The following is a 25,670-nucleotide window of genomic DNA, read 5'->3' as shown; positions in this document are numbered from 1 at the left end:
AGCAACACAGGCTACTGGGTATTCACTTGCAGCCTCCGCACACGTCTAACTATTTCTAACTTCGAAAGCCAGAAGAGAGGAGGGGAATGTCCGTAGGAGGTACGAAGTGTTCAAAGTGTGCGGCGTTGCCTCATATTCATCTCTAGGACTTTTACACCCAGCTCAGTTTAATCACTTTTCCTGTTTACACAGAGTCACTAGGTCCAGTACCTTCCGGAGGAGAAAAAACCCAGGGTAATGGTACAGATGGCTAGCTCATCCTGGAAGACCAACTAAGACATGCTTTGTAGCTCAAATTCCTTCTGTGCCGGTTGTGTTTTGCCATCTTGCTTTCCCTCCTCCTGCAATGGCTGCAGTGGCTGGTTGGTACTGTGAGGACAGAAAGCTATTAAGCCCCCGCCTAGGACAGGCATGTCTCACTGCTTGCATTTTGCTTTTTGGAGGAAGGGAGGTAGTTTCCACTTCCTGCTTAGTAACTTTGCTATTTTGGACTATCTTCCCTGAGCCATATAGAGTATCCTAGGGTTTTATTAAAATCCTTGGATTTTATCTATGCACACTTGAGAGAAGAGGAGAGTTGTGGACAGAAGTGATACATGTTACTTTCACATGGAAATATTTAATTGCATGTAAGACCATAAGTGATCCCTTCCCCTGACACTGAACTCAGAATAGGCCTCATTTAACAATCTCAGGTAGCCCAGATTTCTGTGTGGGGAGGACAGGTGCCCTGGAGAATTACTTGGATCCTCAGTGGACTTGTTATGAGCAAGAAATAAACTTTTTTTTTTAAGCCACTGAAACACTGGGGATGTTTGTTATTCAACGTATTCTAGCCCATCCTGAATTGATACCAAAATCACTGGATGTTTGAAGTCAGGGAAAGTCTTTTTTCTTTCTTTTTAAAGATTTTATTTATTTGACAGAGATCACAAGTAGGCAGAGAGACAGGCGGGGTGGGGGAGGAAGCAGCCTCCCTGCTGAGCAGAGAGCACGATCGGGGGCTCCATCCCAGGACCCTGAGATCATGACCCAGGCTGAAGGCAGAGGCTTAACCCATTGAGCCACCCAGGCGCCCCGAAGTCAGGGAAAGTCTTGATCTAAGTGTCATCTTGGTTAGTCCTGAGGGTATGCCTATAAGATAGATAGGCTTTATGTTCTCTGTTTTATAGATAAAGGTACTGAGGCTTTAGACAGCAATGTGTCCGGGTTCATAGCTCTACTGAGTTATAACACCTGGATTCCTATCTGGGCTTAACTCCATACAGAGGTGATTCAGAATCTTACCTGGGGACATTCTTTTTTTTTTTTTTAAGATATATTTATTTAATTTAGAGAGCGTAAGCAGGAGCAGTAGAAGGGGAGGGAGAGGGAGAGAGAATCTTAAGCAGACTCTACGTGGAGTCCCATGTGGTTCTTGATCCCAGGACCCCAAGATCGTGGCTTGAGCCAAAACCCAGACTCAGATGCTTAGCTGACTGCATCACTCAGGTGCCCCTATCTGGGGACTTTTAAAAGCTGTGTATAATGTCCATGCCTCGCCTGGAGTCCAGTCCAGCTTCATATCTGGAGAGTCAGTCCCATACTGAGTCACTGTTACTGATTGTAATGTGTTACACTGGTACAGAGGATGGAAGTTGAGAGTTCTGCCTTTGAGTGTGAAGGTGCCGTCTGTGCTGCTTGGGTAGGTTTCTTGGGGCAAAGCCAAACTTTCCTGCTCTGTGGAATAAAGACTTGGCTTGGGGGTCTCCAATTCTTTATAGTAAAGAAGCAGCTTTGGGGCTGCTTGACCATCAGAGGACATGTGCAGTTGAAGTCTGTGCGCCTCAGGGGAAGGCAAAGGAAGAAACGTGTTCTTTTGTCTTTCTAGCCATATTCCCAGGGATACAAGGTTGGGGAGTGGGCAGCAAGCATTTCTTATGTGTTCCCTCTGCTGCCCAGAGGCCACTGAGGTGGCTTTCCCTGTTGTTTTCAGCCATAATTCTGAAGGAGGAGGCCATGGCCCCTTCACGTTGGCATTCGGGGAAGAGACGGCATCTGAAATTCTGGTTGGGTTTAGGAGAAGGGGTCCAGTATGACTCTTTTCATGTCCTTTTGAATTGACAACCAGCTGTGACACAGGCAAAAGGAGAGCACAGGAAGTTTCATAACTGACAGAAGGTGAATTCGGGACAGCTCAGGGGTACGGCCTCAGTGGGCTTTCTGATACTCCGTTCCCAAGCTAGACGGACTCACCCATCTAGTTACCTCCACAACCCAGGCCCACACAGCCTGCCTCGTGTCCAAAATGTCCCCTGTCTGTGGGCAAGCAGATTAGAAAAGAGGAAGCCCCGTGTGGCCAACCCGATCAGAGCAACTCAAGCCAGGTCAAAGGTGCCAGTCCAGGGAGGCATGCTCTCATGTGGGAACGCGAGGCCCAGTCCAGGGAGGCACACTCTCATGTGGGAGCGCGAGGCCTAGGGCATGGAGTCCTTCCCACACACTCTTCCATGTCTGACATGCTATGACTAAGTTTTCCCTTCATTTATCACCGTGCTTGTCCATCAGAAATGTACTGCTGATAAAATAATAGCTTGCATTTGCTTAATCCTCCCCTGGCTGCGCGCTTCGTGTGCGCTGTCTTTAGTCATCAGAGGGTAGCTTTGTGCTTTTATCCATTAAATCTCTGGCTCCGTGCTCAGTTTGCCAACAAAGGTACTCTGAAGTGCCAACTGCAGTCGTGTTTTTGGTTATGTTCACATCTGGTCCCCTTGCCTTCCCCACCCCCCTCTTCCACTTCAAACCCTTCTGAGACCACCAGTTCAATTCACGTAAATGTAACTTTTATAGGGGCCTTATATACCACAGGCTTTCATTTGCCTAAAGTGTTCATCTGGGTCCCAGAAATTTGGCCAAAGTACTGGTCACTGAACTTTTGAGCACTGCTCATGTGGGCTAAATTATAGGAAAAACATTCCCTCTTCCAGCTCCAATTCCACACGTGCTCTGGCCCACTCTGGGGGAGCGTTTTGGTAAATATGTTAATTAGAAGGCACTTAGGTAAACCATTGAAAGTTTATTAATTTTCTTCGGCTGCAGCATTACCATCTCTAGCCACAGAGGAATCTTTGTATTATGTTTAACCTCTGAGACCTTTGGTAAAGCATTGTCTTACTTTGGGCCCATACAGTTTAAGCACGACAGGAAACTTGGATAAAGTCCAGAGGAACTGAGCAAAAATGATTAAAAGCGTGGAAAATATGTACCACGAAGGAGAAAAGGCACTGAGGTTGCTCATCCTAAAGAAGGGAATGGCTTGGTAGGAGAAGCAGTCTTTTTGAGCGTTGTGAAGTCTATGGAAAATGGCCTGTGGACCTTGCAGGCCCTATTTCTGTACCTTTGAAAGGCTAGGAAAGAAGGAATGATTTTAAATCATGAGGGAAAAACTGCCAATTTCCAGTATACCCTTTGCTAGGAGAGAAGCCTTTCCAGATCTTCCTGGCTTGGTGTGATTTCTCCAGCCCTGGCTCCCTGGTGTAGTTCAGCCTTCTGGTTTTTATAGCACATACTGCATTTTGCTTTATAATATCCTAGAATGCCCTAAGGAAACCCATCCAACTTTCAGACACGACCACATCATTGTGTATGTTGACATCATTGTCAACGACTCATTGGGGGCTGGTGGTGGCATTTTGAACACTTGTGATTTTTACGGTATCCAAGCATCTACTCTGCCTGCTAAAATATGTTAAGAAATTGTCTAACCATCTTACTGTGTCACTGTACTCATCAGAATTTTAAATTTTTTCTTCCAACCAAAATATAAACTCCTCAAAGGTAGGGTTGGAAATTTATTCATATGTGTGTCCGCAGCATACCTTGGGGTGCCTTGAGTAGAACAAGAATGCGGGAAGTAATTACTGAAGTGTCAGGTAGAACTGTGAAAAATGGACATGCATTCCCAGGGGAAACTTCCAGTGATTCCTTTTGAGCCTATGACAGGGAAGTGTCTGTGTCAGCTACTTTCAATACATCTCGTTCTTGAAACAAGAGGAGGACTGAAAGAGAGAACCTCTTTAGGCAATTTCCAGTCTTGTCATTCTGAGTAAAACGTAGTCAACCCTTCTTCCATGGAGAGACCTCTTATAAAAAATTTCAGCCCAGCAATCATAGGAGAGGGAACCAATGATCTGGTTCCCATCATTTACCAGCCTAATATTTATTTCACCAGTTCTTCCCACTCTTGGCAGTATTAATGGGCAACATTGACAAGGAAGAACAGGAAACCAGAGAACCACAGAGCAGCTGAGCTAGCTTCTAGAAAAATCCAGGACCTAAATTTACTCAAGAAGATTAATGCAGTACTTGGAAAGGAAGGTTGGGAGGGAGGAGCTTATGATGACTCACAGTGCGATGAAAAGAATAGTTACTATTCCTTAGGAATGTTGTGTGGATTAATTGGGATAATGCACATGAAGTGTTCAGAACAGTTCTTGGCATGTAATAAATATTCAGTAGCATTTGTGGGAGGAGTTATTGTTTATTATTCTCATCGCCAGTGCAGATTATTTATAAATAACAATCAAGCATTATTATTAATCTTAACTAGTACAATATTTACCCTGATTACGAGTGTAGGCATAGGGAATAGTGATTTACAAAGGTCTGATTTGCTGATGATACTGTGAGTAGGTAGGAGTGGGCACAGACACAGAAATGAACAGCTGAAGGTTAGTGGGAAAGGAAGCATCTTTGAGTTAATTCTGGCTTCATGGGGGACTATTCATGACATTATAAATGTACAGTATTCCCTCACCACTTCAGGAACAAGGCTGTTGGCATGAAGAGAGGCGACGGCCTCATGTGGAGAGTTGCCATAGAGTCGCAGCGCCAGAAGAAGCCTTAGAAACCATTTTTTGATTTGTTTTTAATTAAAGTATAATTAACATATACTAAAATGCACAGATCTTAAGCATTTGGCTTGATGAGTTTTTGACCATTGTTTATACCCTAAACTGACAGAGAACATTCCAGCACCTAGTAAGTTCCCTCTAATCAATTCCTCCCCTGCCCCTGCAGCCATTTTTGTGAGACCACGTTAGACAAGAAAGAGACTTCAAGTAGTGGGGGGCTTGCCTCATATCACAGTTAGCCCGTCTGAGAACAGCACTAAGCCCAGCTTTCCTGATCCTGACGTCAGAACCTTTGTGTCCTCTTTCCTGATGCCACTTCCATTTTTTAAAAGATTTTATTTATTTATTTATTTATTTATTTATTTATTTGAGAGAGAGAGAGAGAGAGCGAGAGATCACATGCACGTGAGCTGGCGGCAGGGAGGGGCAGAGGGCAAGAAAGAGATGTTAAGCAGACTCCCTGCTGAGTGCAGAGCCTGATGCTGGGATCCATCTCAGGACCCTGAGATCATGAACTGACCCGAAATCAAGAGTCTGATGCTTAATTGACTGAGCCACCCGGGTGCCACTTCCATTTTATTGGGAGCCTTAATGGTCTCACTTATCCATAGCTTGATTGTGTTAAAGCCCCGCATTTTCTCCCAGGCTTTGATCATGAAAAATGGTGCTAATACACCTAGCTGGAATAACCTTCATTCCCCTAGCTAAAGCCGTCTGTGTCCAGAGAGAATTTAACTCACCTTTTCTCTTCAACAAATTGGCTTTTTTTTGGGGAGAGAGAGTGTGAGCCCTTGAGCTGGGGAGGGGAGAGGGGCAGAGGGAGAAGGAGAGAGAGAATCCCAACAGGCCCCATGCCCAGTGCAACCCTGATATCATGACCCAAGCTGAAATCAAGAGCCAGGTGCTCAACAGACTGAGCCACCCAGTGCCCCTCAAACTGACTTTTTGTTATACCTCCAACTATTCTCTGACCTCTCTTGCCTGCAAGAGATAGTGACCCTATGATGCATTTCTAGATAGGCCCGTGGAATGCCTCTGCGAAATTGTGCTTTGATAGAATTTAAACTTAAGCCTCAGCTTTGTTCTGAAGATGCCTCCATACCTGCAGCCTCTCCATTATTTCATGTGCTATGGAAGTTTTTTAGTAGAGTGTGAGCTTAAATTATTATCGCCCATTATACATTTATGTAAATATATTAGGTGGTTAACTCAATAAATGGCTTCATGAGACCTTTGAGTCCTTGTCATGGTGTAGACATTTGTAACACTTTCAATTAAATGTTTACCAGCAGGCACCTTGCCTCAACTTTCTCCATAAAGCAAGGGTATCAGTCCAGGGGTATTGGCTAGCATTCAATGTCAGTCATTACCATTGAATGGTCAGTTTATTACCATTTTTCTTACACTCACCAGGGGTGAAATGTCTCTGTGCTGGAAGCCGTTGTTCTACACACCCGGCTGGGGGAGGGCAAGGCTAATCTCCATAGTTATGTGGATCTCCTTGGGCAGTGCTGGCCTTGGATGAGTGAAAGACACTTCAGAAATCTGGAGAGGAGTTATTGTTGTGGTGCACCCCTCTTGGGACATGCCAGCATTTTAAGGTTTTTCGTTATTCACTGTGCTGTGACTCCAACAAGCACTGGTAGTTAGAATTATAATTTGTAAATTAAAATTAGAGGGGCTTTCCATTGTGTTTGAATAAAGGATGTGTTAACAGGCCAAAAAAGAGAGTTCCCTTTGATGTGGGTTTCTGAGGGTAGATAAGTTCTCTGGAGGCCTATGAGTCAGGTTCTAGGAATTCTTGTTCAGCTCCGCCTTTGACAGAATAACTGGCGGCTTGGATGGTACCGGCTGGGCTCCGATCTGTTTCTTAAAAGGTTGATTCAGTTCCATTTGTACCGAAAGAGCACTGGGAAAAGTGTCATTTCAAGAATGCCTCCGTATTATTCCCTAAGAACACAACTTCTTTAGTAAGAGCACCTAGATACTTTTTAGTAAAATGGGTTGTGTTCTTTTGAAAAGTTGAAACCTATCCTGTCATTTGGTTCATTATTCTTCCTGAGTCCATATATTTTTTTCTAGGATATTCCAGAATGGGATCCCAAATTTGGCTTTGTACCATCCTTAACGTTCTGAGTTACGAATTGTTTCTGATTTGGAGATTTTTTTTTTCCACGTGATATTTGAAAAGCACATTTCTGAGGGCAGAAATTTTACGTTTTATTTTCAGGAGGGGGTTGTTTTCGTTGTTTTGAGTATTGAAGGGTTTTCCCCTGTTATTCTAAAATAAGTCGTAAAATCTACTTTCACTTAGCTTAGATTGAAGCTACTCAGAATTTCAGCACGTCAAAAAGTATTTCAACCAATAGGTTTTCACTGCTGCACAGAAACAGACAAGGCAAGAATTCAATTGAACTGCCTGGATTGTGAGCCCATCTGAGCCACTGTCTCTTAGAAGTTGTGCACATCTGCGAGAGTTGCTCACCTCAATGGCAACAAGAATAAACCTGATTTACCATAAAACGCATCTCTTTATTTCATGTCATTCCCAGGTATGTTGGCATTTGTGGTCACATGGAGTACCCCTGCCGCTTCCAGAATCCTTCTGCTACCACCCAGGAAATTATTCCTCATCGGGTCTTTGCCCCACTGTGCCTCCAAGATGCCTGTCAAGAGACCCTCCTGCATTTGATCCCTCCCTGCCTCTCGGCAGCGCACTCTGTCCTGGGAACTCACCCGTTCTCCAGGCTGGACATCCTCATCGTTCCTGCCAACTTCCCGAGTCTGGGGATGGCCAGGTATGTTGTGCCACGGCGGCACTAGGATTACATGCTTCGGAATTCCTTTGATGATTTTCTGCTTTCCCTGAGCTCTGTCAGAGCTGCCATTTGACTAGGGTGGCCATGCTTGGACATCTCTTTGCTGCCTTGAGAGGTGGTTTGTGTGTGGACTCCACCACATGGGAGGGAGCCATTACGTGTCATGGGCTCAATCCACTGCCTTGAAAATAAAAAGCTCGTGTTGTTGCCCGGATTAAAAACACATTGTGCCCGCAGAGTGATGTATGTTGGATCATGGCTGATGAGTGGCTGGTTAGCTTAGGTGGTGAGAGCATAATGCTAACGAGCCCAAGGTCATAGCTCTGGGCAGAGCACACAACTTAGTTCCAGGGCCACAGGCTGCTCACCTAATCCTGACCAGCTGTCTCATCCATTCTCGCCATTGGTCACAAGGGCAATGACTTGAGAGCCCCTGTGTCAGAGAGACTGTGGATGGATCAGTGTAAATCCATCACCACTGCTGGAAAAACAGCTCAAAGCAGATGGCTTACTGGGTGGGGGTGGGGTGGGGTGAGAGGAGTCACTTGTCTTGCTACTATTTTTTAATATAATAAATGCATTAGTCTTACTGTTATCTCAGTTTTGCTCTCATGGAAGATTAAGACATGCAAGTTGAACCTTTCCCTTTATATTATTTTCATCTAAAACTCATTCATTAATGCTGTTGTTCATTCAGTAATAGATACCTGCGTTTCCCCTCAGCATTTTACTTGTTATGTACTCAGGATTTTACTCAGTTATATTTGTTTGAAAATCTTAATCATTAACAGCGAATATGCTTTACTAAGGATAGGAAAAATAAGCTCATCAAAGCATGTGACTTTAAGTTTTTCCCCTATTAGTCAAGGAAATTCCTGCTGCCAATTAATTTCCATGCTTTTGAACAGCTGTCATTTGTGGTGTTTTCCCTGAAAACTGCATACATTCTTCGTAAAACCCATGAGTAGAAAAGAACTGACCAGAACATTTGCTTTTGATCTTTACTACATATGTATACTTTTTAAAGCTGGCTGGCTATTCTTAATCCTTGAGGAGGTCTGAGAAAGTCATTTAGGCTGATTTTTTATCCCGTATTTATGAAGATAATGGGAATGTAGAAACTAAGATAATTATATATATTTGGTAATATGCATCAGTATTGTTTGGGATGTCTATAAATAGAATTTGTCTTAACAAGGGGGCTTCTTTGGTCCCTTTGAAGAGTCTGCTGGACTTAATTTAAGCAGAATTATTGGCGAAGAAAGGGTTGTTCATTAAATGTTTCTCATTTGTACCCAGTTTTGAGGGGCTGTGTTTATTTGGGAGTTTTTAACACTTGATGAGAGTCGCAGTTTTTCAGGGCATGTTTACTAAGAGTTCTAAGTTCTGACCTGAGGGAACCAGAGGCAGAGTATTTTTCATACAGAGGACCTCATTTTCTGTAGCTCCTTCCCGAGAGCAGTCTGCCAAAACCAGAATTTGTTGACCTGCGGGCCATTCTGCAAAGCCTCTCTTTGCAGCTTTGCGTGCCCAAGCAGGTAGGCAGTGGGTTTGCTGCTTTTTGGGATATTTAAAGTGACTTAAACATGCTTAACTCTGTATTTTGAAAATAAGAAGCCTAAGAACCCTAAGGCCAAATGGTACTGGGCACCAATGTCAGAAAATATGGTGATAATAACTCAGCAGCAACAAGACTGCTTTTATGCTTAAAAACAGAAGAACCGTACATTTAAAAATTTGTGGTTGGTTGTCAAATATCATTTTCCTCCCATTTTTTTCTTCCATTTTAGACTGTGGAGTAGTCTGCCCTGGTCTAGATGTTTTCCTGGGCTTAGTTACTGTTCCCCGTATTTGAGCTGCGGAGGGGGATTGTGGTATCTTCCACTGCAGAGGGAGACTGTCGGGGGAGGGGAGAAGCACTCTGTTTTTCCTAACTCGGGCCTAAATTGATTCCACTTGCTTGGCTTGACTCTCTAGGGATCCCAACACCTTGAGCCACATGCGATTGAGTGGGGTTTATGACTCAGCTGGCTCCCGGGGCCCTGCTGCCTTATTTATGGTCAGGGTTTTGCTTAGGGCTCTGTAAAAGCAAAGCTGGAACAAAAAATGACAGTCTTATAGGTCAGCTCTGTCCCCTAAACAGGAACAGAAAAATCCCAAGTCTAGTAGGAGCCATCCCAAAAGACCTCCGTACGAAACTTGTCATTGTTTTTGTTCATTGTAATGCACTAGAGATCAAAGGATTTCTTGGTAGATTAAATGGTTTTTTGCCGAGTCCACATTTTGTAAACATATATGCAAGATCATAAATTCCATACCTCTGGACTTCTTTAGTGATTAGGTCTTAATCATAACGAATACCATTTTATACCAGTGTAGTATTCATTTTCGGTGAATGGCATTAAACATTCCCACATGAACTAAAGTAGGTAAAATGTTAGTGACCATTTTGAAGAATTTTTTAAGTTTTTGGATGACATCCATAAAGATTTCACTGTGTTTTAAATATTACACATCAGAGTTTGTATGGCTAAGCATAAAACTCTCCTCTCTCTTTGGAGCCCGATTCTGATATTTCAATAGAGTGGGGAGAAACACACTTGTATAATTTAATGTATGATAATGACCAATCAGTTAATCAGCAGGTAAATGACAAAAAGACAGCGTTTTAGAACTTGGAATGCTTTTCCAACATAACAGTAACTAGACTATCTTTCAAGACTGCATGTTGTGGTTTTTGGTCACCTTTTTGTATAAGAGGAACCATGACTTATCAACCTCACCCTTCCTTTTTTTAGTCACTGTTCCAGGGTAGAGATACTTTCATTCTGTTCTGATTCTGAGAAAAATCCCTAGTTTGCCTTTAAGACACTACCGACTAGTTCTAGTCTGTAATTTTCTCATTTAGTGCATGTAGGCTCTTTGTTTTTGTTTCGTTTTGTTTGTACCTTCCATGGAGGCCGAGTCTGCCATATAAGGAGCTGTGGAGTGTACCTTTTTTCAATTGAGTAATATGGTGTCTAGCCAGAGATATGAATGCATTTTATGTGAATCTCCAGAACATATAGACACACTCTCTTCATGTTGATATAATCAGCATTCTGCCATTTTCATTGTGTTCTCATAGTTTCTCAGGTGTCTCAGCTAGGGATGGACGAGTGAGCCTCATTTCCCAGGTATTGAGAAATACATGAAAGGAGCTCATCATCATGCTTACGTTCTTTGTTATAATAATAATGTTAATGGAATAATATCCTGGAACCAGATTTATGACAGTTGCTTAAAAATTAACACCTCAGTCTTACCTCTTTCGTGTTTATAATAAATGCTTTGCTTCACCATTTGTCTTTCAGCAGCTCACAATTACATGTCACGGGGCATAATTAGGTTGGCAGAACTAGCTTGCTGACATCCAAATACATTCTTTTTTTTCCCCTTCCTCTGTTTGAATTTCAAGAATCTCCTGCAAATCATTTCAGAGCGGTTTTATGTCTAGAGAATTGACTAAAAAAAAGCTGTGTTTTCTGTGACTCTACTTCCCAACTCTACCATTCATCGGTAGCTTCACCCCTGGTTCCACTTGGAAAATTCGGGGGGGAGGGGGACGTGGCCGCGTGGCAGACATTAGGCGACAGTTCTGCTTTGACTCGTTTTTCCACTGGTTTCATACCAGATTGTCTTGTTCGTCTGTTCATTGTTTGTTTATTTATTCATCTATTCATCCGTCCAGTAAATTTCTATTAAGCCCATACTGTGTGTGCCAGGTAGGATTTAAGATGCCGAGTCTGCAGGGGAGAACAAGACTGATGCGATCTCTGTCATCACGGAACTTACGTACTAGTCAGGGGAGAGAATTGTGTACTTTAAAATCAGGAACTAAGATGTATGCTTTGAACAATAAAAACCAAGTCAGTGACAGAGTGGTTGTTAAGGTCTGGGGTGGTGGTGGGCAAAGGCTTCTTTAAAGAGTGGCAGGTACCGTGAGACTTGAAGAACAGAAAGGAGCCAGCCTCATGAACAATCTGGGGGAAAAGAAAACCCAGGCTGAGGGAGTTCAGGTCCAAAGGCCTCTAAGCGGGAACCCCTGAGATGGGCCGGAGGAGCAGAAAGGCGGGCAGCGTGGCTGGAGGGCCGCGAGCTTTTAGAGTGGCTTTTCTTAGTTCCTTCCTTACACTCCCAATTTTGGGTGCCAGGAGGTCCCACAGTCCCTCAGGTCTTAAGTCACCGAGCCACCTGTGCACCAGTCCGAGGAGAGTGAGACATGGCAGCGGCTGAGCGAGGATTGGTGGTTCCAGGCCATCAGGTGTTATGGGGAGAGGAGGGTCGCAAGAGAGGCCAAGTCTTTTCTCAGTTAGAGGACCAGCAGTGCCATACCGTCTTGTGATTGGCTGGTGAGAACCTGCCTTGGCTTAGCAACTGCTGTCCTTGAGCAGAATTCGCCACTGCAGGAGCCTCAGAGCTCCTGGTGCAAGGACCAGCAGCTCTCCATTTGGGGAGCAGGGAGAAAGCAGGCCCAGGGCTCCATGTTTTCCTTCCCCGCTCGCGGCTGATGGATTCCTTCCCAGCTTTTCTGACATGGCGCGTCACGGGGAGGGAGGCAGTGTTTCTATGATTGCTCATCCTAATTTTTAAGTTTCTCAAAGACTGAGCACAAATAGGATTGATAGGGAGCAGAGAGAAATAATCATCAATTACTTAAATACCTTCAGTGGGCTTCGCAGCGACGAAAGACTTTGAAGCTCCCTATTATACGTGGCTTGTTCTAAAAGATGTGATTGTGCAATAAAAGGCTTCTGGGTGCTTATACTAGTTCCTGACTGTTGTAGGCACAATTTTCTCAAGTACCTCAATTTGGGAATGAACGGTGTGCACATACACGCCCAAGAATGACCGTCACCAGCTTTCCCTCCGCCCCCTCCTCCTGGGGTTAGACAGGGTGTTGTCCTGTTTATTCTTATCTCCCAGCCAATGTGTAATAGAATAAGCAAAACATAACATGCTGGTACAAAAGGCCTGTTGTTTGCAGCCTTCTAATTGTGCTCCTTTCTGCCGGTAAAGGAAGCAGTCATAAATTTCTGTCATTATCTTAAGTAGTAAGGTTTCACAGCTTTGGGAATTTTTCTGTGCTTGTTCTTTGTTGGCTTCTACGTGAAGTTTTTGTCCCCCGACCCCCCAACAGACTGAAAATGCCATATTTTTAAACAGTCCTTTACTTTCGGGGGGCTGTGACTTCATGGTTTCAATGCAGCATGCAACCATAGTGATTCTCTCCTTTGGGAATCTGATCTGAGCCATGAACAAGTGTACCTTTCTCTTCCCAAGAGTTGCCAGCTCTCCTCTCTCTGACGTGCTAAGGATTTGGGGTGGGGGTGGGCAGTTGTCTACGTGTGGGTTTTGTTTCTTTGTGATTGCTCTTTGTCTCCCAAACTCTCAAATTCTTAAATTTCTTTCCGAGTGGATTGTTTTCAGAAATATTTTGAAGGGGCATTTCGTTCTGCTGTTTTCGAGAGTAATTCTCTTCTGTTTTTCAAGTAGATGGGTGTGAATGATAGAAAGCAGCTCATACCATCCTTTTCTTTTTCCTGCAAGATTCTTGTTCTTTGTTTACTGGCACCCCTGCCACTGCCATAGTGATGAACACGTGGGGGAGTAGTGAGGGCCATACCGGGAGGCTGAACTCACAAGCATCCCCTTTGTCACTTTGTTTGGGTTCATGTCTCCATTTTGGTTTTGGTCTCTATTTTTCTTCTTGGGAAAATTATCTGACTTTTATTTCCCTATCTTACAGAGAAGGTTCTCGTGTGTCTTCTGTCTTATAGAGAAGGTTCTTGTGTTTTTCTTTCTTTACCAGAAACTGGTATTCCTAAGGTCACCTTCTTCTGGGACCCTGAGAGTCCCTGGCTTTAGTTTTGACAATACCAGTTTATACTGAGCAAGGCAGGTAGGGCGAAGGTGGACGTATGCTCCATTCTTTGTGGTGCAGGGGCAGGAGGGTCTCTGATGTCCCCACGTCACATAGAGCCAGCAACACGGAGAAAGATGTAGAAGGGCCTCATCCTGGGATGGTTGTTAGTATCTGGGGTTCAGACTTAAGCGAATGTTTTCTGTAACCCTCTCTGAGGTTTATGTGTTTACTTTAGGGTCTGTCCATGGAAATCATAGTGTCATGGAGTCTACATGAAGATCAGCATTCACCACGGGCTCAGCATGAGGCAGCCACAGAATCTGGGTACCAGGCAAATTCTTGGATCACATGAATATGCTGGGGCCAGGCTCCGTCTCCCTCTCTATTCTGTTGGAACAACAGTAGAGTGAACTCACAGCTTTTGGCTTAGCCAGAATCTTCTTCTTGCCATCTAACAGCTGCGCTGCTTGTCAGACCCAGAAGTAGCATTTTATCATCATTACGCCATGATTCCTCACGCTCTGAAAGATTATGCTTAAGTGTTTTGTTTTCTTTGAACTGTTCTCCACACACATAGACTGACAGTTCTACCTTCACAGAACACTGCTGGGGCCATCCTTCAAGAGAAGTTGTCAGGCCTTTGAAAGGCCTTCCTGAAGCAATCATCCCTCTGCCTACATTTGTAATCTTCTTCTCTCCATAGGCCCCTAATCTCTTCCAGCCCTTGAGCCTGAGATGGCCAGTCGGCACGCACTACCTTTCCCTTTTTCCATTGCAAAGAAAAGCCTTTTATTTTCCCCCCTCCCACTTACTTCTCCACAGAAGCATTATTACTGAGTAGAACATCCACTCTGTGGGTGAGAAAGAACAATGGAATTCAATGCGCAAAGTTGCCTGAGTTGGAATATTCCCAATCTTGTGCGTTCTCACTCTTCAGGCCACTACGCAGAGGGAGAAAATGCTACCAGCTTCTGGACCGTGTTATGTATATATGTGGGCACGGAGCTGTGTATGTATTTCTTTGAAGGCTAGACTCCTTTGGGGGAAAACGCCAACTCTGGAAACAGTCCTCAAGCAAGGTACAGTGTATGAATAGCTCTGCTCGGTGGAAACATTGCCTCTGTTGTATCACAGCCCATATGCACCTGGAACCCCCTGACATCTGAGCCAGAGAGGCCTGTGGGCATCAAGTGGGTGAGAAATTGCCTTGTCACTTGACCCCACCTCTGAAATGTAACTGGAAGAGGGTAGCAGCTACATTTTGTTAAAAAGTAATGTTCACCTTAAAAGGCCGTAGATGTGAGGAAGCGCGCCTTAAAAAAATGGATTACTTTTGGGCGCCTGGGTGGCTCAGTGGGTTAAGCCGCTGCCTTCAGCTCAGGTCATGATCTCAGGGTCCTGGGATCGAGGCCCGCATCAGGCTCTCTGCTCAGCGGGGAGCCTGCTTCCTCCTCTCTCTCTGCCTGCCTCTCTGCCTGCTTGTGATTTCTCTCTGTCAAATAAATAAAATAAAATCTTTAAAAAAAAAAATGGATTACTTTTTAAGAAATTGATTACTTTGTGGGATTTGCAGGTATAATGCAAAAGTTCACCCTGATTTAACCCGAGTGGAGCTCAGAGGAGAACATGTTCTATTTCTTGGTTAACTAACCATGCTATTTATAGAGGTGACTCCTCAGAAAGTCTAGACATTGTTCCGGGAAGACAGAATGCCAAATCTGCCCTTCACTTTCCCAGTTAGCTTGCTGAAAATAACCACCTCCCCTTCTCAGCATAAAATGGAAATCTTAGAATTCTCTTTCAGGAGAGTGTGAATGATACTAGGGCTCCCCAGCCAGGACTTGGGGTGGCGAGGAGGAGAGGGTGGTGCTCTTGTGATCCTGGGGACCCACTCCCGGCCTTTGCTCCCTAGAAGCCAGCTTGATGAGTTGTGGGGACTGTGGTTGGCAGATCCTTATTTTTGAGTTGGTCTCCTCATAGAAGAGACCCTGAGGACCTACTCTGAGAGTGAGCCAGCTGCAGTTTCTGGCTTTTCCCACACATGTGCCATTTCTGAACGTGCTATGGAAAGCTGGCAGTTGGAAAGGGCTGGATAGGCAAAGCCAAGAATTGATTCGGTAGACGCGTATCAGTGGGCAGGTGTGATGAGTGCTGATTCTGTGGCTGAAAGGAAATAGGAAACCTTTAGTCTGAATAAGGGTTTTCTGCAGCAGGTTCCAAGGAAGACTAGTTTTATGGAATGTTAATAATGTGGGAAAAGGAACTGTGGCTTAATTAATTCAGGAAATGAATGGATTAAACAGAGTTAAAATGGAGTCTTTGCTGGAGAACTTCTAAGAAAGCCTTTAATATCCTTATTATCCTGATTTAATATCCTGGTGTATGTGTGCCTTTTGAGGACAGGGCCAGAAGAAGGTGCACTATTCCTCTGTATGCCATGCCCAGGGTTCCCCCCTTGGTAGTGTGGCTTCCATGGGACCATAATGGTCTTGAAGAAACCAACCCCTAAAACAAACTTTGAGAAATGATTCTATTCCAAAATAGCCTGGAGTCTGCTGTACAGCCGACCTTTCATGGTATCAGTGTTACTTGAAGGGCCGCCATGTGTCAGGCCTGGCAAGGGCCTACATTTATCACAGTGAGGAAGATGGGCCCACAGTGCAGGAGGCCCCATGCTTTTCTGATTATACATCTTTTTTTGAACAGTCACCCCTTCCAGATAGTTCTATGCGTTCATAAGTTGTATACATTTAGTACAGTGTTAATTTCCTGGGCACACTACAAAATACACACAAAAATAGAAATTTAAAAGGATAAGAAAAAGTATTTTTTTTTTTTAAAGATTTTATTTATTTATTTGACAGAGCGAGATCACAAGCAGGCAGAGAGGCAGGCAGAGAGGCAGGCAGAGAGAGAGGAGGAAGCAGGCTCCCTGCTGAGCAGAGAGCCCGATGTGGGCCTCGATCCCAGGACCCTGAGATCATGACCTGAGCCGAAGGCAGCAGCTTAACCCACTGAGCCACCCAGGCGCCCAGAAAAAGTATTTTTAAAGAACATGTTGAATGTTATGTTGAACAGGGGTAGAGGTGATTCAATTTCATTTGGCAACTTTGAGAGAGAGAGAGAGAGAGAGCACGAATGGAAGGGGTAAAGGGAGAGAGAGAATCTCAAGCAGATGCCTCACTGAGCCCAGAGCCTAACACAGGGCTCCATCCCACGAGCCCAAGATCACAACCTGAGCTGAAACCAAGAGTCGGACACGTAATCAACTGTGCCACCAAGGCACCCGGAGGGGGAAAAAATTTAAGAATTTCTACCTCTTTTTATACCCCAATGGATGTGCTAGAACCCGGGATCCCTTGAACCTGTGTCCCACTATGGAGACTCTGATTCAGTGGGTGAGCAGCAGGATCTTGGCATCTGCAATGTCAACACTTCCATGCCGGTGCTTTTGCTAAGGTGTTAGAGGGCGGTGTGTTTGGTGGTGACTTTGTGGAGGGCGCACCTCTGAACAGGTTAACTATCTTCCTGGGGACTCTCAGACTCTGTACCCTGCCATCTTCTCTCAGGTGAGGCTGTCAGATTGAGGAAAGAGGGTGGTGTGGAAGCTCCGTGGTGATGCTCTTTGTCTGTTACTCTGAAGGAAGATGTGTTCCTGAAGGGCTGGGCCCAGTGACAGGCCGGGACCCCAGGCAAGTCTTCCTCCCTGGCCCAGTTTTCTCCTTTGAAAAAGTAAGGGGCTGATTTGGAATTGCCTGTGAGTGTCTTAGAGCTTTAACATTCTTTGATTTAATTAGGTCTGAGTTTTTATGTTGAACAGGGGTGGAGGTGATTCAATTTCATTTGGCAATTTACATCCACGTATATTTTCTTTTTGATGTAAGGGCTAGTTAGATCATAAGCCTGGGATTTTCTTGTACTCCTTGGGCAGCGTACTCCGCCTAGGCAGTGGGCGTTTAAATTTTAGGCCCGCAAGCAGAAGGTTCAGAAGGGGCCTCTCTTCCTCCTGGTTAATTGCAAAATAAACAGATCTCAAGGGCAAGGGCCCCATCCTTTCATAATAACCGCCTCTGCTCAGTGCCCCATCCGTGCAAAACAGCATTTCCAAATACCGCATCGGGAGCGCGCTCCATGGATGAAGGCCTTCATCCTCCAGCCCAGCCATTCACAGCCAACACCCCCTCCCCTTGCCCCCTCGGAAATGGCAGCTAACTTGGTCCCCCCCCCACCCCCGTTTTTAGCCTCCAGATACCTCCATTTGCAAGCTAATAAGTTGCACGTACATATGTTTGAACAGTTGTCAGGCTTGTCTGCCGCTCAGACTGTGCCTTGGTTTAAAACAAACAACAACAGAGAGCCCAAAGGAGGGCATGGATGAAGACATTTTAGTTGTACCTGCAGGTGGTTTTGTTTTGACCTTGACAGTCAGTTTTAAATGACCTGTCAAGCACCTTTGTGTGCTCCTGGGCACACCCACCTGGAAGATATTATATCCCCTAAGCTTTATGTGCCCCAGCAGGCAGGCACCAGGTCCCTGGATTTTGTTTTTGTCGTTGGAGGGTTAATGCATGCATGGCAGGACTTTAAGGAGGGGGCCCAGCTACAAGCACTGTTTTCATTTAATTCTGATTTCTCTTCTCCCTGGGCCTAACCCTCCCTGCCCTCAGGCCCTTCCCACCACCCCCTCCCCCTCCATCCCCTCCAGACTCCCTCCATCCCCCAATCAACCTTCCCTGCTCTCTCACCCCTCTGTTTGCCTTCAAACCATTTCTTCCTGGCTTTGATATCTTCTTGCAGAGCTGCAAGCAATCAGGAAATTATGGGCCCCAGAGCTCAGCAGGGCACATTGCCTGGTAGGGGGCTCAGGCCCCAGGCCACCATAGAAAACCGGGCCCAGAAAGCCTGCCAACCTCCAGAACCCTCCCCCCTAGCCCCTTGCCCCTTCTGGTAACCAGTTTCCCTGGGGTAGGGGGCGGGGACACCTCCTCAGCCTCATTGCTGTCTGGGGAGACAGGTTTGGGAATGATTTTGACATTACCTATGTGGTCCAGGGTCACCTCTGTTGCAGCTGTTTGAAATTTATCTTTTTCAAGCTTGAGTGTCCCCTCTGCTTTCTGAGCCATATATGGTGGTGCTGGAAAGTTGGGGTGAGAAGAGTGAATGGACGCAAGGAGTCCTTTGGGTTCAGCCAGTGCCAGGATAGTTCAAGTTCTTCGAGAATAGAGATGATGGCTCTTTACTTTCAAGTTATTCGAGGATACAGATGAGGGATTTACAGGCAGTGCCTCTTCCTCGGCATCCATGTCTGAGGCCCCAAGTTGCTGAAGGAAGTCTGTTCTGTATTTCTAAAAGAAGAGATGACAGAGAAGGTGCTTGTTCTTGTGACCAAATGTATATCTTATCACTCTTGTAAGACTTCCTTCAAGGTTTGAAAAAAATAGGCCCAGATCTAGCGACTTAACCTACATTGCCGCGTGTGCCTGTGTTCACAGAGGTGGCGGGAGGAAGCAGGGGAGGGAGTCTCAACCGAGATCTGACTCTGGATCCAAGAGGAGACCAGTGCTTGTCAGCCTGTCCTCCTCAGACCTCTGGAACCTTCCCAGGCCATGGCAGTGCATCACACCGTCTCCCTCCTGGGGACGCATGCCATGCACCCTTCCCACACACTGCCACAGGGGCACCTGTGTACCAGGACCCTGTTACTTGAGATTGGCACAAGTCCCAGTTGGGAATGAGGGGTAGAAGAGGCTGAGGAGTTTGTGGTGTGGGAGACTGGACTGGGTCTCTGAGAATGGAAGAGAAGCAGAAATATGGGTGAGGCATGGCATTCACGTCCCCTGCTCTTCCCATGGGTCTGTGAACCTTCACACAGGGCTTTGCTTGGTCCAAGTTGGTTGAGTTGGGTTTCTGTCATTAAAATCCAGGGTCCTGACAAATGTACAAGGGCTCCTTCTTTTTCACCTGTACAAACAAAAGCAGCATTAGACCTAGGATTGGAAAAAGGAGTCATGGGGCGCCTGGGTGGCTCAGTCGTTAAGCACCTGCCTTTGGCTTCAGTCATGACCGCAGAGCCCTGGGCTCAAGCCCTACCTCAGGCTCCCCGCTCAGCAGGAGGCCTGCTTCTCCCTCTCTCGCTCCTCCTGCTTTTGTTCCCTCTCTCTCTCTGTCTCTCTCTCTCTCTGTCAAGTAAATAAATAAAGTCTTAAAAAAAAAAAAAAGGGAAGAGAATAGTGGCTTTGAGCTTCTCAGGATCCTTTTCCTCCCAGTTCATTAGTGGTGATGTGACCTGTGTGCGACTCTTCACAGCTTAGATGATCTTCATGTATGTTCTCCCTTACCTGAACCTCCCAGACAAGCTCTCAGCCCGGCCATGGCCCAGCTTCCTTCAAGTCCAGCCCAGCCCAGCCTTGGCTCTCCCTGTGGAATCCCTCCTGCCTAGAGAGGCTCTCCACCTAGGCCCTGCCGTGATTTTCCATCACCCAGGCAGGGCAAGCTCTGCTTTTTGTTCAGCCCCCTAGTTTATCTTGTTGGGTGATGAGTCTCAGCAGGTGCTGACAGCCAGGATCAGGGTCGAGGCTTCTGACTCTTGGCCTTAGAGGCATAGGGCAAGTGGATTCTAATGACGGATTGTTTGCTGGAGCTGAGGAGTAGAAACATGTAGACCCCAGCATGCATGGGTTGTGAGCGAAGCAAGGGCAAGCCCCAGCCAGTGGAGTGCACTTACTATCCTTTCCTTTGGTTTTTTCCTCCTTGGTTAGCCTTTTGAACCATCGTGCGGTGGCCGCTTTTCAGAGCCTCTATCAGTCCTTCCTCCGGTCGGGATGCCATGTGAGATGATAGGAAGAGACACAGGTTTCAGAGTGAGAAAGACTGGGTGTTGTGTAGCTGTGCCATGGACTTGTGAAAACTCAGCCCAGTTACTCATTTGTGAAAATCTCTAGGACCGCTCACCACCGAGACTCATGTTTGCATTAGATATAATCATGTGAAACATACCAGCTACATCGTAGGCTCTTGGCAGATACTAGTCTCTTGCTTCAGCAGGCTTGGAGAAATGTGGTAGTTTTGTGAGTCCAGAACCACCCGAGATTGGCTGTTTATTAGCGTGGGTCACAAACTCTGAGGTCCCTACCAACCCAGAATGTCCAAGATTCTCTGAAATAATAGCTCCAGGGAGAAAATAAAAATAGGTATGACAGGTTACTATGGTAGCATGAAAACATGAATGGTTTGTTACGAAAAGTCACTGAGTCCAGATTACTCAGACTGTACAAATGGAATTTCTCAATTCGGTGAAGGAGCATTTTAGAGTAGCACCTACATTCCTATTGGCTCTTCCTTTAAGGATGTAGCTTGAACTTTAGTAGTTTACATACGAACTTTTCCACCCCCCCCCACCTCCTCCGTTAAAAAATTAAAGAAGGCAGCAGAGTAAAACTACTGGACATCTTTGGTTCATGTCAGATGCCTTTTTTAGTTCATTTTCTACATGTAAAAGAGTTCCTAGTCATCTGGGGATTTGGGATACCACCTGGACTGTCCAAGCCCCCCCAGAACTCTGTGTCTGTGACCTTGACCTCCTACCCTGTCATGTATGGGTCAGAGATGGAGCCCTGTCCCTTCCTGAGGCAGCTGTGTCTGATCTGTTCTTGGTGGTTTCAGAGACATTGTCTGACCTGTGCTTAAAAGGACTGGGTGAGGGGCGCCTGGGTGGCTCAGTGGTTTAAGCCTCTGCCTCAGCTCAGGTCATGATCTCAGGGTCCTGGGATTGAGCCCCACATCGGGCTTCTCTGCTCAGCGGGGAGGCTGCTTCCCCTTCTCTCTCTACCTGTCTCTCTGCCTACTTGTGATCTTTCTCTGTCTATCAAATAAATAAATAAAAATCTTAAAAAAAAAAAAAAGGACTGGCTGATGGAAGCTTCCAGAGAAACCCTGTGTCACCACACCTGCCGCTTCCGAATGGAGCCAGACAGGCTCCGCATCAGGAAGAAGGCCAGGATGGAGGGGCACGAGCCGTGACGGGGGAGTGGGGGGCAGGGTGACGTCCTGCTCCGCTCTGATTTGAACGCCAGCCCTGCTCAGGCTGCCTTCCCAAGGGCCCTCTCCCAGAAGCACACATAGGGTGTTGTAAATAGTACACACCTGTGTTGGTTGAGATGCTCCTGTAGGCCAGAATGGGATTGACTCGAGACACTTGGGCAGAGCAATCAACCTTAAAGGGCCTTTGAATTGTAAGTTTCTTTAGTGAAATTGTTTTCCTATTTTTGTTCCTTACCTCTGTTCCCATCTACCTTATTCTTCATTCCTTAGGTACTTTTATTAGCTTTTTATATAACTTCCTATGTCTCCTCATGCAAATGTAATAATAAGTATCTCATAAAACTATATAGATTTTACTCCTCCTCCCTTTTCTTACACAAAAGGAGGCAGAGCACACACGCTGTTTACTCTGTGTCTTTCATCACGTAACATTACAGCCTGAGCTTCTTTTTACTAAGTCTTAGTGAATTCTCTTTCTCTTTCTCTCTCCCCCACCCCCTTTCTTTTTGATTTAGTGGCATGGTGTTCTGTTCTGAGGATGTTCTCTGTTTATTTTTCCAAAATATGGGTCTTTGAGTTTTTTCGCCCAGTGCTTTACTGTTGGCAACAATACTGCATGGAGGGCTTTGTGCATCTTGAGTCCATAAATGCACAAAACTTCTCTTAATATACCTGCCAGGTCATGGGAGTTAGGGAGGTGCATGCCTCTTGCTTATCCCCCACTAGTGCTATAACTGCAGGGGAGCCCCAGGACTTCTCTGTTTGGAGAAATTTCAGAAGCAGTCGAATATCAGCCCTTTTGTAGGCTCACCACAGCGTGGAGGAACCACCGTGCTGAAAAGCGGGGATAGAAATAAGAGTAGTCAGTCTTTACCCCAAACCGAACATTTTGTTGTGAGGCTCTTGATCACTTAGATTTCAGTCTTGCCAAAGTCACAATGGATGATCCTCTTCTCGGGGTTTGGTAATGATATTGTTCTTCAGATTTCTTAATTTCAGCAATTGTGAGGTTGTGTTCTTCCTGTTCTCAGTAACTTCAGAAATTTAGAGAGAGCCTCTTTTTTCCAAATGAATGTACGTATTTGACATTTTTAAATAGCATTAAGAAATGCCATTTATTTTTCTGGTTAAGAGAAAGAACTAAATATTATTGATATGGTTTGGGCTGTTGGTTTTATTTATTTGGGTTGCGCCGTGGTGTTGAGTGAGCGGTTGTAGCTGGTGGAGGGACCCGCAGCCGAGTGTTTACTCCGGAGACTTGGAGGTGGGGAGGCAAGAGGCTGGGCTGAGCCCAGGCCAAAAGGTCAGCAACCAGTCTTACAAAATAATGCTGTTGTGCAGGTTTCAAATCAGAAAGTTTGAAAGAGGAAAAGGGAAAATATTCTTTAACCCGTGTAGAGAAAAAAAGTGAAGGGGGAGAGCTAATGCCGTGTCTTTTTTTAAATAGGAGGATGTTGAGAAGACAGAGATTTTTAATGGTTTTAATCTTCAGACTTGGGCAGAAGGCCAGGCATGATCTGAAAACAGAAAAAGTGGAATGAAATGCCAGAAAGGGAGGTGGGAAGTAGTGGGATATGGAAACAACCAAACGTGACCGAATTTCCAGTCTTCTCAAGGAATGGGTTGGATTGTGGCAGAGTTACTGAAAACATTTTTTTTTTTAAAGTTCAGATGAATGTCCATGTGCCACCCCCCACATAATTCTAGAGCATATCACCCAAAACTCAATTTTAAACAGTAAGCAGAGCCTAGGCTGCTACCCCATTATGGTTTCATGTTGGCTACAATAATCAAATTTATTTTTCGGTGACATCAATGGGAGGTAAGCAGGGGACGTGATTTATCTCAGCTTTAATAAGGCATGACACTAAAGAACAAATTCAGAAAATGTTCTTTATCAGCATAGTAAATATATTTTTTTTAATCTCTAAAGGGTAACCATTTTAGTGGATACAAAATTTATAGAAGCTGTAGGCCTTGGCCCTGTGTGTTTGCAACCACACACACACACACAGACAAGCATCAGTCTGTTGACCTCCCTGGTACGGAATTACCAGAGATACACACACAAAATACAGTGATCCCGGTTTGGCAGGACAGTCATCACTTAGGGGGAACAAAGAAAACTATCGCAGAAGGGCTCAGAGGTTCAGGGAGTGCCATGAGGGGAACTGCTGGTTATTTGTGTCACTTCCCCTACCTGACAAGACCCCTGAACCCCTTTAAGGATGTGGTGATCTTGTTAGAAGCTGAAGCAGCAACTGGAAGGTCGTTTTTCCTGTGCTTTCGAATGGATGCCTGATCTGATGGAAAATAGACTTGTGCTTTTCAGACTCTAAGGCCAAGGGAAATGCCTCTTCATAAAAAGAAAATTATAAGGAAGTCCTTTTTTATGGCTAACTCTTGCTCCTCTTGCTGCAGCAACATACCTTCTCCCATGGCCCCACTCCAGCAACAAAGAGCTGGTCACCTCATGCTGAAGAATGGGGTGCTTTCTTGCTTATTTGCTCTGTTGCTAAACCTTCCAGCTTTTCCTTTTCCAGGCTAGATAGTCCCAACAGTTTTGAGCTCTTTTTGTGGTTTCTGTTGGCCTTTTCTTTAATCATGTCACTTGCTTCTTCCGGATCACTTTGTAATCCTCTTCATTGTCCAGAAATGGAAAAGTCCAAAGCAGAAGTCCAAAGCAGGAAGCTACAAAGTGTATGTCCTGGATGACTAGAGGCTTCATTTATGGAGCACTTCATTCTAGGCCCAGCCCTGGGCTGGGACACTCCATGGGTTGTCCCTTGTAAACCCTATAGCGGCCATAGGGTGGAGGCGAACATTACTGGTATTTTGTAGATGAGGAAGCTGAAAAGAGTAATCGTATCTTGCTCAATCTCCCAAGTGACATAGCTGAAACTCAGGCCGGGTCTCTGACTATGGAGCCCCTAGCCTGAACCACGTCTCCCTGGTGCCATGATTTCATTCACCAATTCCAAGATCTTGTATTTCATAACCGTGCTGGACCACTGACTCATTTTCCATTTAAGGACTATTACAGCTCCCTTTTGCTACTTACTAACACACAGTTAGTTATTCCTTACTTCAGACTGGTCTGCATGTGTTCCTGGAAATTCATTTTATTTAACCGCTTTTCTAAGTTCTTTGATTCTCCTCGAATTCAAATTCAAGCCCTTCGAGAAACTGTTAGCCCTCTTAGCTCAATGCCCTGGAGGATCTAATGATGTCTTACCTGGTAAGCCCAACCCCGACTCCCTGTGGGAATCTTGGGTGTCCAGTGCCCACCCTGATGTCATCCCCGACACTTCCCTTGGTCCTTCCCTGGGTTTCCATGGTAGACAGAATGGAAGGAGGTTGGAGTGAGCCACAGTGTTGGCTGCCCAGTGGCGGTGAATTTTTAGGTATTGTCTATTTATTCAGATTTGGAGAATGTCACAGTAACTTCAGAACTGGGGAAATCTAACTTGGATTTTGTTTCAGGGCCCGGGGTTATTGCATGCTCATGGCTCTCATGGAGAATCCGGGACACTGCCAAGATGTCAGTTTGTGCAAGCCATGCCTTTGGAATAAAAAAATAAATAATAAATAATAAAATAAAATAATATAAATATAAATGCATAAATATGTATATAAAATAAATTTTAAAAAATAAATTAAAAACTCACCTGACATTGAGTTGTAACCCAGCATGCTACATAGTACCAGGCGTGTAGATGACATTCAGATTATTTACTAATTATTTAAAAAGTGAGGGAAAGAATGCATGTAGGAATAGCTACAGGGATGAAGGTAATTTGTGATTTCCCCAGTGTCTGGACACCAGTTTAAGAAAGAGATGGTAAGACAGGAATCACCATTCCAGTTGTCTTCCAAATTACAGTTAAAGTAAAGTTCTCCCACGACACATTTTTTTGGAATCGCAGCAACAACAACAGCAGGGGCGCCTGGGTGGCTCAGTCCATCGAAGCCTCCAACTCTTGATTTCCGCTCAGGTCATGATCTCAGGGTCGT

General features: G+C 45.1%; 1 protein-coding gene and 1 long non-coding RNA gene across 9 annotated transcripts in view; one reads left to right on the top strand and one right to left on the bottom strand.

Moving 5' to 3' along the window:
* Nucleotides 1–25,670, top strand: part of LOC122917633 (aminopeptidase O (putative)) — a 336,369-nt gene that overhangs the window by 70,646 nt on the left and 240,053 nt on the right. For all 8 annotated transcript variants that reach the window (XR_006386419.1, XR_006386420.1, XM_044265753.1 and 5 more), the window contains one exon: nucleotides 7,445–7,690. Coding sequence is in view for 6 of the 8 variants with exons in the window: in XM_044265753.1 (XP_044121688.1) it covers nucleotides 7,445–7,690 (246 nt within the window). In the remaining 2 variants the exon portion in view is untranslated. The remainder of the gene's footprint in view (nucleotides 1–7,444; nucleotides 7,691–25,670) is intronic.
* Nucleotides 19,331–20,997, bottom strand: LOC122917634. The gene is made up of 3 exons (XR_006386421.1): nucleotides 20,613–20,997; nucleotides 20,341–20,422; nucleotides 19,331–19,577 (listed from the first exon to the last, which is right to left on the bottom strand). It is a non-coding gene; the product is annotated as an uncharacterized LOC122917634 (long non-coding RNA).

This window comes from Neovison vison, chromosome 9 (assembly GCF_020171115.1).
Source record: "Neovison vison isolate M4711 chromosome 9, ASM_NN_V1, whole genome shotgun sequence".
Lineage (NCBI taxonomy): Eukaryota > Metazoa > Chordata > Mammalia > Carnivora > Mustelidae > Neogale > Neogale vison.
Note: the sequence above shows the minus strand (reverse complement) of the source record. Positions and strands in the feature narration are given on the sequence as shown.